Source organism: Sinohyriopsis cumingii, unplaced genomic scaffold, assembly GCF_028554795.1.
Source record: "Sinohyriopsis cumingii isolate HCF-2022 unplaced genomic scaffold, ASM2855479v2 utg000131l, whole genome shotgun sequence".
NCBI classification, from domain to species: domain Eukaryota; kingdom Metazoa; phylum Mollusca; class Bivalvia; order Unionida; family Unionidae; genus Sinohyriopsis; species Sinohyriopsis cumingii.
Window position 1 is genome coordinate 529,123 of NW_028315872.1, and position 13,655 is coordinate 542,777.

The following is a 13,655-nucleotide window of genomic DNA, read 5'->3' on the forward strand; positions in this document are numbered from 1 at the left end:
AAGTGTTCATTATGGAGTTGGGCACAGTACCAGGCACTCTATAAGTGTTTATTATTATGGAGTCAGGCACAATACCAGGCAGTCTATAAGTCTTTATTATGGAGTTGCCACAGTACCAGGCATTCTATAAGTGTTTATTATTATGGAGTCATGCACAGTACCAGGCAGTCTATAAGTGTTCATTATGGAGTTGGACACAATACCAGGCAGTTTATAAGTGTTCATTATGGAGTCAGGCACAATACCAGGCACTCTATAAGTGTTTACTATGGAGCTGGGCACAGTACCAGGCACTCTGTAGGTGTTTATTATGGAGTTGAGCACAATACCAGCCAGTCTATAAGTGTTTATTATGGAGTTGGGCACAGTACCAGGCACTCTATAAGTGATTATTATGGAGTTGGCACAGTACCATGCACTCTATAAGTGTTTATTTTTATGGAGTCAGGCACAATACCAGGCACTCTATAAGTGTTTATTAGTTTATTATTATGGAGTCAGGCACAATATCAGGCAGTCTTTAATTGTTTATTATGTAGAAAGACACTGTACCAGACCATTTGTAGCTATTGAACATGGAGACAGACACAGTACCAAGCAATCAGTAGGTGTTTAACTGACTTCTTTTCTCCTCTGTTCTGAGTAGACCTTCCTTATTCGTTATGGACATGATATTACACAATCTGTAGTAATTCATTATGGAGACAGACACTGTAACGGACAGTATGTAAGTGTTTCTTATGGAGACAGACACCTCGCCTGTAAGTGTTCAATATGGAGATCAGAACAGAACCAGGCAGTCTATAAATGTCTATTATAGATATAGACAAAACACCAGACAGTTTGTATGTGTTTATTATGGAGACAGATACAATACCTGGCAGTCTATATGTGTTTATTATGAAGACAGACACAATACCTGGCAGTCTATAAATGTTTATTATGAAGACAGACACAATACCTGGCAGTCTATAAATGTTTATTATGGAGACAGATACAATACCAGGCAGTCTATAAATGTTTATTATGGAGACAGACACAATACCAGGCAGTCTATATGTGTTTATTATGGAGATAAACAGTGTAACAATAACAAAACACCTTTGATGTAGCCACACTCCAAGACAGCCAAACCACAACAAGACAACTTGGATGCATCCATACTCCAGGATGGCCAAACCACAACAAAATATCTTCGATGTACCCACACTCCATTGGACAGCCAAACCACAACATGACATAAATAAGGCTTCCATAACTCTTCATCCCATCACAAGTTTCATTGTAAAGATAAACATGAAGTTCTAAAAGATACAAGTTTCAAGGAAAAGATAAGATGAAGTACTACAAGATACAAGTTCCAAGGTTACAGCTTTCTTCTGGTGGTAAAAGATTTTATGAATTGTCAATATTAACACACACAGATGGATTTAAGGAATGGTCAATATTACACATACATATGAATATAATGAAGGTCAGTAATACCACTATACAACTACACAGAATATAATGGGCTGAATAAATAATAAATGCAGAAGTACTTATTTATATTTCCTATCAACTGACCTTGACCTCTCCATCCTCACTATAGGATTTCGGCCTGGCAATGAGGTTTAGTTTCTCCATTAAAAGCAAGAGATGCTTCCTGTTGTCATGGAAATCTGGATGTTTCTCCTTTGTCCAGATGGCATCTAAAAGTCAACAGCACAAGATCAAAACAACAGAATTATCATTGTCAAAGCATACATTGTTATGTAAATTCCAGCTGAAAGGAAAATTGTTACACCTGCCTGCACATATCTGCTATAGATATTGAGTTTAGTGAAGAAAGGAAATAAAACAGCATCAGCAACATGAAAATGGAGTCCTTGTTCAAGACCTTAATAGAATGCATTTTTAAATTAAAGTGAAATCTTACAGTAAATATGAACTCTAGGGCATTAGTAGTAAGTTACATGTAAAGGACCATAACTCTGCCAAACAATAGTTAGAGTTGATAGCTATAAAACTAAATGGAGATTTTATTACAATTTATATTGAAATAAATTTTCATTTGGATCCAGTGAAAAATACAAGATTATGTGGATACTTGGTTGTCCATTATCCTGTATTAAAAAAATATTAAAATTCGTATCTTACTGGTACACTTACAAATTCTCATATTTTGTTATTACTTGTTCCTTTTTATTATAATCAGGCTCATTTGCATGCCAGTCTGAGGATATGTAAGTTGTACAATCATTATGGATATGTGGTTGGAACTGCTATTCCTTCAAAGCAAGTGATAACTCAGAAGGTTGGCAATCAACTGGTTTTGTTTCAACAACAAAATGTTGGGAGACTGGGTCTAAACGACTTTAGAGAATTTGTGTTTACCTTAAAATATTTAATGGTTTTATTTTTAAAAATTGCCAACATATTACAAATATTCCCATCTTAGCACCTTCAGAATTGTAGGGATAATAAAAAAAAAAAAAAACAGTTTCTTACACACAAAGCAAGGTGTCAAATACTCAAATACCCTTATATCCAGCAGCAAATGTAAAATGTTTCTGTTTAAAGCAGCTGTACATTTTTAATTACAATTCCATAGTTGGAACAGATTATGGAATGAAAATGGAATTATTTGCTGTTATAGTGTCCTATATTCTCTACTGTCTGCACAGTAAATTAATATTTTCTTCTTTATATTACAAAATTTCAAACTTTATACCATTCTAAATGATGTAATTTTTTCAGACATTTCAATGTAAGTTTTTTAAATCTTAAAGCAGTTATGTTATGCTGATATGTATGCTCCAAACAGTTATTTTACACTGCTTTTATATACAGTGTAGGACGTGACTTCATGTAAGTTCCAAGTATTTATTTTGCAATGTGTTTTTTACAGTGTAGGATGTGACTTTATGTAGGCCTAAAACAATTATATTAGTTATTGGACAGCATAATATGTATCTGTATTTATAATGAAAATAATTATAGTTATTTTACAGTGTTTTTATATATAGTGTAGGATGTGACTTCATGTAGGTTAAAAACAGTTACCTTTCACTTCGTAACTCTAGTTAGATTGAGAATAATTACATCAACACTGCTTTTTAAGGCCATATGATGTCATTGTCCTTAAAATGAACCTAATTAACACTGCCATTTGCTGGTATGGGATGTAATTGTATTTAGGGGGAACATAGTTATAGTTCAATTAATGCTGCTAACTGATTATACAGGATGTAATTCTAGAGTGAAAATAGTTATGTGAACACTGCTATCTGATTACATAGGATGTAACTGTAGTGTGAAAAAAGTTATGGCATAGCAATTATGTTAATTATGTAATATGAACCAGAATTTACAATATCAGTACTAATGAGTTGATAGAATAAAACATAAAGCAGGTATAACATAAGACTGATAAATATAACATCTACATGTCAAATCCAAATAACAAAGCAGGTATAACGTAAAACCGATTGACATGTACATTTGTTACATCTAAATAACAAATTGTTATCTGGATGTCATATAAAAACACATGCATACAAAAACAGAAATAATGAAAAACTACTGTGTCATATACTTCATTATGCATAAAGTAAACAAACAAGATATTAAAGTGGAATCAATATGCCAACCTATGAGTTCATGAGTAAGTTTCCCATTGTCTTTGAACTCAAACCACTTGCTAGTGATGGCTGGAATATCTGTAATGAACATCTCAGCTGTGATAAGGGACTTTAGGGCATCGATTGTCCATTGTGGGTCCAACACGACTGTATCCCTCAATCCTTCAGCACTGAAAAGTATATATATATATATATATATATATATATATATATATATATATATATATATATATATATATATAGCCATTACAGAGCACACATTATCTCGCTTAATAATTGTTCCACAGCCATGACAAAACATTACTTTCCATAATAAATGTTCCACAGCCATGACAATGCAAACTATTTCCCATAATAAATATCCCATAGACGTTGCAATGTCCCAACAATTACATATTTAGTATCTAACTTAAGAAAAACTTACAGGATTATTACAAGTTATTTGGCAAAATGATAGAGCATATCTAGCATCAGAAAATTGTCAGAAAACTTCATGACTTCATCGAATTTATTTAAAGTCAACTCTGGAAAATGTATCTTGCCCCGCAACTGGCACTTCTCAAAAGCCACCAGATGCAAGCCAGAGGGCCAGCGATTAAACTACCACTGATTGCTACTGTATATGTTCTATTAAATTGCATTTGAATGCTTTACCATCAACAAAATTAAAGTAGGCACTGTACCACCCTGTTATATTAAATTCTCACACTCAGTGGAATAAAGCATTCTGTAGAGATAATGTCAATATTGATTCCTTATAGACTATGTAATAAACAGTGATGTTGAATTTTAAGAAAATAAAATGACCATTGCTACATCGTTAAAAGTCAATAGTGATTGATATCTAATTCAAAACAAAAGACAAAAGATCAACTGCTTATGATAATTATGAAGTAGAAAAATGCTCTGCATTATGATGTATTGGTGTCAGCTTTTTAAAGATATGTTTCTAACCTTGATGTACAAGGCATTAAAGATATTTACTTCAATACAGTTAAAGCTACTGACAATAATATTTTGAATAAACTGCATTTTTATCTGTGACTATAAAGGTTGGAGGGGTAGTGCTGACTTGACACATCATTTGAACTGATAAAACAAAAGTATAAATGAACAAGAGGACCAAGTGAGTATGAGGTTCCTCAAATGAATAAGTAGGGTACTTTCTGTAGAAATTTCTTCCAATGCTATTGATTGCATACATTATGAAAAAATTATTTCAAGGTTATGCCAGTCTTAATACCTTCATCCATTTTTGATGGCACCTGAACCTCATTTGTCACATACTGAAAGGTTCCTAAGACAGGATGCATGCTGTAACAGTTTGTCAAATTATGTCAAGTAGTTTTTCATAGATAAAAGTTTTGTATTTATTTTTCCATTTTTTTAAAAAATCCACTTACCTTTCACGTTGAACTGTGAGAATTTCTATAAATGTGAAAGGCCTTCAAGATAGAATACTTTCAGTCATATCAATGGTTAAATTCTGTTGTTGTTGTTTTGGGCTTAATCACACGAAAGGCTATATATGGCCACCAGTATAACTATTGGAGGAAGAACCCAGGAAAACCCCAATTTGCATCACCGACCCACTAGAAGCCACTAGCATGCTTTCTCACATACCCATGTTGGCCAAACCTGAGACTCAAAGCCACACAGACCGAGGTGAGATGGCAGTGATTGGAAAAGGAAAGCACTTTAAACCATTAAGCCACCTGGATCCCCATTTATATTCTGTTGAGTGGTTTGTTATCGTGGTTTTTTTATACTTATAAGTAGCTATAATGTTTTATACTTTTGTAACAGCAACCATATCTGATGGAAGATTGACATACTTCATACAAAACTTATAAGCCATCCATGCAATATTCTAATTTGGTAAAATTCTGTTATAAAGATATTAATGCTAAAAATATGTCAAATCTGGTCAAATTCTGTGGTAAGCCATCCAAGCTACTAATCTGTCAAATTTGGTCAAATTCTGATATAAGCCATTAATGTCAATATCTCTGTCAAATTTGGTCAAATTCTATTATAATCCATCATGCCAATATTCTGTCTAATTTGGTCGAATTCTGTTAGCGATTTTCTTAAAGAAGTCATTAAAAGGATTTTCTGTTTTAGTGACTCTAGCCTTCTATTTGTCCAATTGTTCAAATCCTAAAGTGATCTAAGTCAGATTGATTTGTCAACTTTGATAAATTCCACTGAGCAGTTCTTGAGCAGAAGTCATTTAATGGTTTTCTAGTTTTATTAACAGTAAATTTGATGGTGCATTGGTATTTAGACAAGTCCTTCTGTCAAAGATAAGGGATGACTGTCAACTCAATGTACACTTGGCATATCTGTCCTTCTGTAAAAGATCAGGGATGACTATACTTCAATTCACTGTACACTTGACATGCATGTCTTTAAAATATAGGGATGACTGTCCTTCAACTCACTGTACACTTGGCATGTCTGTCCTTCAGTCAAAGATCACGGATGACTGTATTTCAACTCATTGTACAATTGGTAAACCTCAGATAATTAAGACAACTAGGGTTCTCTGACATTTGAGTTAGAAGCTAACAAACTACATCATAACTTATAACTTAGGATGTTGAAATAGATGCATCCATTCCCAGATGTCAGTACTGCTGCAAGGAAATGATGCTTCTTCTGTCAGTCTCAGTGAAACTGACCTTTGCCTCTTTTAACCAAAGAATGACAGATTTCTTCCTTACTCCCTGTACAAGCAATTCACAGTTCAAGCACGTGATATACAACTGATGTTACTGTGCAGAGCCATTTTTCTTCTTTAAGTCACAGTAACTTGACTGTTGTTTTTTAATTTCTACAGGCCTCTTCCTTACCACAGGTATAAGTCATCCATTCTTTTTCTTCTAAGTCATAGTAACTTGAACGTTATGTTTTAATTTCAACAGGCCTCTTCCTTACCACAGGGATAAGTCATCCATTTTTCTTCTCTAAGTCGCAGTAGCCTGATCTTTTATCTCTTAATTTTAACATGATTGTTCCATACTATAGGTATAAGCTATCTAAATAGCTTGATAACTGTAGATGTAAAGAACTCTACCTACTGTGTTGAAATGAAATGGGTAGCAGACAGAGGGCTTACTGTGTGGAAATGAAATGGGTAACATACAGACGGACTTGCTGTGTTGAAATGAAATGGGCAGTGGACAGAAAGACTTACTGTGTTGAAATGAAATGGGTAGCAGACAGAAGTACTTGCTGTGTTGAAATGAAATGGGTAACATACAGACGGACTTGCTGTGTTGAAGTGAAATGGAAAGCAGAAAGAAGGTCTTACTGTGTGGTAGCAGACAGAAGGACTATGTTGAAATGAAATGGGTAGCAGACAGATGACTTACTGTGTGGTAATAGACAGAAGGACTCAATTTGTTGGAATGAAATGTCTAACATACAGAAGGTCTTACTGTGTTGAAATGAAATGGGTAGCAGACAGAGGACTTACAGAAGGACTTAATTTGTTGGAATGAAATGGGTAACATACAGAAGGACTAATGCTGTGTTGAAATGAAATGGGTAGCAGAAAGACCTACTTTGTTGAATGAAATGGGTAGCAGACAGAAGACTTACTGTGCTGAAATGAAATGGGTAGCATACAGAGGACTTCCTGTGTGGCAGCTGACAGAAAGACTTTCTTGTGTTGAAATGGGTAGCAGACAGAAGACTTACTGTGCTGAAATGAAATGGGTAGCATACAGAGGACTTCCTGTGAGGCAGCTGACAGAAAGACTTTCTTGTGTTGAAATTAAATGGATAGAAGACAGAGGACTTACTGTGTTTAAATGAAATGGGTAGCATACACAGGACTTGATGTGTGGTAGCTGACAGAAGGACTTCTTGTGTTAAAATGGGTAGCAGAGGACTTACTGTGTTGAAATGAAATGGGCAGCAGACAGAAGGACTTACTGTATTGAAATGAAATTGGCAGCAAAGATAATAACTTACTGTGCTGAAATGAAACGTGCAGCAGACAGAAGGACTTACTGTGTTGAAATGAAATGGGCAACAGAGAGAAGGACTTTCTGTGTTGAAATGAAATGTGCAGCAGACAGATGGAAGGAAATGGATAACAGAGAGAAGGACTTACTGTGCTGAAATGAAATGTGTAGCAAACAGAAGGACTTATTGTGTTGAAATGAAATGTGTAGCAAACAGAAGGACTTACTGTGGTGAAATGAAATGGGTAGCAGACAGAAGGTCTTGCTTTGATGGAAGGAAATGGGCAGCAGACAGAAGGACTTATTGTGTTGAAATGAAATGTGTAGCAAACAGAAAGATGGTCAAATGAAAAACATCCTAACTTAATATGCTCTGGCTTATGATGAGCACATAGAAACTGAAACTAGTTACAAACATCATAACGATTAATAAAGTGATGAAACTGTGAGATTGGCATATCCGTATGCAACACTATCACCAAAGGCTCTTGTGAGATTGGCATATCCGTATCTAACACTATCAGGAAAGCTTCTTGTGAGATTGGCATATCCGTATATAACACTATCATGAAAGCTTCTTGTGAGATTGGTATAGAAATATGTAACATAAACTCCAAGCTACTTTTGAGATTGGCATTGAAATATTAATATTTACACCAAACTAGTTGTGAGAATGGATTAGTAGTATGTAATTCCAGTCCAAAGCTTCATGTGAAATTGGCATAATTGTATGTATACAAGCATAAAAATGTCTTGTGAGATTGGCATATAAGTTATGTAACACTAACACCAAGGGATCTTGTGAGATTGGCAAAGAAGTTTTGTAATAAAAACACCAAAGGATCTTGTAAGATTGGCACAAAAGTTATGTAATACTGACATCAAAGTCATGTAATGCTAGCACCAAAGTTATGTAATGCTGACACCAAAGTTATGTAATGCTGACGCCAAAGTTATGTAATGCAGACACCAAAGCTGTGTAATACTAACATCATAGGTTCTTGTGAGATTGGAATAGCAGTAATACTATGCCACAGCTTCTTGAGATCAGCATATCTGTATGTAATAGTAGCACCAAAGCTTCTTGAGATCAGCATATCTGTATGTAATACCAGCACCAAAGCTTCTTGCGAGATCAATATATCTTTATGTAATACTACCACCAAAGCTTCTTGTGAGATCAACACAGTAATACTATGCCAAAGCGTCTTGAGATCAGCATATCTGTATGTAATACTAGCCCCAAATCTCTGAGATAAGCATATCTATATGTAATACTAGTACCAAAGCTTCTTGTGAGATCAGCATATCAGTATGTAACACTAGCACCAAAGAAACAGAATGGTTACTTATATATATTAGAGCAAATTCTGTAGGAAACTATGTTTCTCTGAGGATACCTACCCAATCATATTAACAGCAGGAATATTAACCTGCTACCGCCTGAATCCAGCCCTACTAAAAAAAACAAAATGCTCCTTCTCTGTCAATATCATATAGGCAAAAGACAGTAACAATTTGATATTTCGGTTGAATATATTCCATGATCACACTGCATTCAATTCAGGAGGATAGGTAATAGGTGGAAGGCAAGATGAGTATCCTACATATACAATGGATAGCCTTCTTTGCAGGAAAAACTGGATTCCCCATGTCAATGATAAGCATTCTCCTGCTTCCAGCAACACTGCCTATGGTCATGTGATCCTTAAACCACCCTATCAGGTTAGGAAGATGATGTCTGCTCATCAGATTTTACTGGCAAATTCAGTGATGCTAACAGGCTGTGTTGGTTTAGTTAGATGTGGTTGTCTCGGCCACAGCTATATGAACCACCAGATTCAGATTGCGTCTCTGCATAGCTAAGTTCCTGATATAAAATCTTGAGAAAGTTGACTCTGCATGCCAGTCAATAGCTTCTATGACGCCTCTGATCGAAATATTCTGTTTAAACATGATGCTCTCAGAGATCACTCTAATTTCTTTAGTGGAAATACTAATGAGACAAAAGATCTTTTGAGACCCCAGAGAATGTTTAGCATGATGACAGGACTTACGAGGTCATAACCAACTTTTTTGCCTTAAGGTGAAGAATGAGTCTTTTGCAGTTGTATGGTTTGTCTCTGTGTGCTTCAAGTAGTGCTTTGGGGCACTAACGGGATCTTGCATAACTGCTGCTTCCGACTTATCTGTAGAAAAAGGAGTGAATGATGACTCACTCCCACTGACTAACTGATTCTTGACCATCAAGCCAGGCTGTATCGTGATAATTGCTAAACCATCCAATCTGAAGATATTTGAGGACGACTGAAAGAGTATGCAACTCCCTGACCACGCAAAGAGCTAATAGGAAACAGGGTTTGCATGATAACAGCTTCAGCCAGGTCTGGCTAATGGCTCAAAGTTCTCTGAGATGAGGCCTGTTAGAACCTAGAACAGATTTTATTTTGGTAACGGTGAGGAATTTTGGTCTATTCCTATCAAAACTGTCTAGGAGGTCTAAGATCTGTATCATGAATGATATCTCCTCTGCTATGGTGTATGAATGTGTCAATCATCATGGACCCGTAGCCTTGGATGATAATCAAAGGTGTGAATTCTCTCTCTTGCAAGGCTGTCCAGAAAACAGTCAAGTGTGAAAGGGAAGACAGACCAGACAAGGGTGGGACACATGCAACCTTGGTTGTTTGCGAATATTCGGCATAGCCATACTTTTCCTGCATATCGTATTTGTTGGGACACCGTATTTGTTGGGACACCATACATTTATTTTAAAAGTAGTTATTTGTGCACTGTATCTTCTGGGACACATTGGGTTTTTTTGTCGTAAGTTGTGGGACACCTTTTAAATTATTCGAAAATTACATGTCAGAAAATGCACTCAAACGTAAAATTTATTAAAGATAACTTAAAAAAGAAAATGCTGTGAATGTTGGTTATTTAATAATAATAATAATGATGAGGACTTTGTATAGCACCTAATCTTTAGAAGCTCTAAGTGCTTTACAACAGTAGGAAACACCTAAAAGATAAAATCTTAATGATATGATTACAAAAACAAACACTGTGAAATTAGAAAACATAAAAAAACATGCTGAGAATTTTTAACGTAGGAAACATTATTAGGTCTTTATGTTTGTTCTTGCAGTCGAAATAAGTGAGTTTTGAGAGCACTCTTGAACGGGATCATTGTGTTTGTGACTAAGTTCAGTGGCAATTCATTCCACGTTGCTACACTTTTCTTCCTAGACACATATTTGCTAAGAACAAGAGCTCAGGTAAGAATGAATCATTTGTGTATATGAGAACAAGTTCAACTTTATGTTCTAATTTATGCTTGAACAAAGTGTTTTTTTTAATTAAATGTCAAGGTTTATTTGCCGTTAATGCTCATGACTTATTTTGGCAAAATAACTATTGATGAGCACAGTATAAACTATTCACTGTAATTACATAAAAATATGTTCAGAGAGAGAGAGAGAGAGAAAGAGAGAGATACCGGTAGATCGTGACGGTACAGAGTGATTGATAAACATACTAATTCCGAAACCGAACAGCTTTTATTTACACAGCAGTGATATCTGACATAATCCAAGTACTGCTGAACAAACTTGAATGCCGCTAATATATTTAATTCAAATCCTTAAATCTGTCCACATTCTTAATTGCCCACTCAACCTTCTCAGGCCCAAATTCATCAAATTCGTCCTCTTCACTGTCGCTGCCATCATATTCAGTATCATTTGTGATATTGTCCTCACATCCATTCAAGTTATTGTTAATACGACAAACTTTAAATGATTTTCAGATCAGATCTGGCTTGCCCAGAGGCGATTTGACTGCTTTCACAATCCAGTCCACAACTGTTTGTTTATCTGCACTCTTAACTCATTCGGCCCCGATCCCTCTGTAGGCGTGATCCGGTTTCTGCATTCATTGGCCGATCCCGCCTGTAGTCGTGAATTGTTTACTGCATTCAATGGCCGATCCCGTCTCCAGACGTGATGAATGCGTCTTAGATACAACGTCTCTGATTTGTTAGAAATGGTTTATTCCAAGAACTAAACAACCATTAAACCAATTAGTTTCATTTGTGGAAATTTGAAGCAAAAGGCTAAAGTTTGAGAGCGGTTTAACTACAAGTGTTCTGTTCATGAAAAATCGTAAATGATGGCAGATGGAAGAGTGATTTTTGATGAGAGCAAAAATGTGGAGTTTCTCGGGTTTGATCTCGAAAATATTGAGCAAGCTGAGGAAAGATATGTTCAGCAGTTGAATATTTTGTGAGATTAAGATTTGGACATAGAAGTTTCTGAGACTGATTCGTCCGAAAATGATGATGCTGACAGCGATGATGATGGAGTTCTTGCGGATAAATGTTGTTCATAAGTTTGTAAATACTGGATAAATAAGTTGTGAAAAACTTCGACAAATAGGAAAAAATTACATTTAATGTATCGACAAATTCATTTGAAATAAATGGTGAAAATTTCGTGGATTTTGTTTGGATATAAGAAGAGAAATTAAGGTAAGAGTGAATGCATGTGCACAATGTTTTCAAACAGGTAAAAGCTATGGGGCACAAGCAGCTAGACACGGCTTTGTACTTCTGAGGCATATCAGCAGAGATACTGAAAACAGTGCTGGGGCCGAATGAGTTAATACGAGCCATGTTGTAATTTTCCTTAGAAAGGCACTTTTCTGCTTCACGAATAAAATTTGTCTAGCTTTTCCTCATGTTTGACTAGACCGGTTTATTTACACTGATGTCTAGTGGCTGTAGTTTGGAGGTGCATCCATCTGGAATAACAGAAGGCACTGAGTTACCCATTCTCAAAGCCTGTTTAACAGCATCTGTAATATGCACACGGAATGAATCCATCACTGTATACTTGAGTTATATCTCTTTAATCCACTGCAGCACCACCTCCTCATCAATCCAACCCTTCTACTGCACACGTACAATCCACCCTTTTGGTGCCTGAATATCTTTGAGCTCCCTCACACCATGAAAAATTATCACTGGCGGCAACACATCTCCTGCTGCGGAAACTGCAATTACTAAGGTTATGTGCTTTTTATCTGCAACAGTCATGCGAATTCTCACACTTTTAACACCTTTCTTTTCGACAGTTCGTCCTGGAATGAGATCAAACTACATAGGAGTTTCATCAATGTTAATTATCATCTTGTCTTTCAAATCGTCTTCTTCTCTTCTTACCTATGAATTCGTGGCATAATTTTATTTTCTCCTTCAAATCTTCTGGGAGATGCTGGGCCATCGTTTTCCGTGAATGAAGCACAAGGCTGTGACACTTTAAAAAACATGTTGCCCAGTTCCTACTGGTCTGAAACTCAATTTCCAGACGTTCACTTGACACAAATTCCTTGGCATAAGCGCGTATAGTGTCCACACTAACAGGGATCTGCAGATCATGTTGGACAAGAACCCACATTGCAATTTTTCCATCTAACTCATTGCCATATGATACTGGTCTCCCACTCCTTGCTAAATGTCTCCATTCATTCAGCTGCTGAGAAAAATCTATTTCTGACCAATCTGCAATGGTTGATTTGGGGATTTTGAAATGTCTTGCTGTTACTCGAATTCCATGCAATTTTGAGAAATTTACAACTTCCTCTTTTGGCTCTAATGTAAAACGCCTGTAATGCCCTCGCCTAACATCATCATTTTCGTAGGCATCATTTCTCTCCTGACTGGGGTCTCCAATTTCATGTCTTTTTGCAGCTGGTTCATTTTTGTTTACATCACATTCCTCCTCTCTAGCACACTTTTTTTGTCGACCTATGGGCCTCTTAGGTGAAGCTTTAGGCAACACAATTTCTTTCCATGCATGAGGCAAGGCCTCTTCACTACTTGAGCATCGCACTACAAACTTACCCATAACAGCGGAGATCTATAATGTGGTTTATTTTCTTGTATCTCTTTTCCCCTTTATATATGCTATGTACACGATAACAATGACTGCAAGGAATCACTTTCTGTGTAATGTGTGAGAAGTTTTGTTTCAAAGTGTTCCATTTTTTCTATTTATTT

General features: G+C 36.0%; 1 protein-coding gene across 4 annotated transcripts in view; it reads right to left on the reverse strand.

The window, feature by feature from the left end:
- Window positions 1-13,655, reverse strand: part of LOC149774807 (uncharacterized) — a 208,457-nt gene that overhangs the window by 46,696 nt on the left and 148,106 nt on the right. For all 4 annotated transcript variants that reach the window (XM_089944718.1, XM_089944719.1, XM_089944720.1 and 1 more), the window contains exons 9-10: window positions 3,633-3,793; window positions 1,567-1,691 (exon numbers count right to left, since the gene is read on the reverse strand). In XM_089944718.1, coding sequence (XP_089800844.1) covers window positions 1,567-1,691; window positions 3,633-3,793 — 286 coding nt within the window. The remainder of the gene's footprint in view (window positions 1-1,566; window positions 1,692-3,632; window positions 3,794-13,655) is intronic.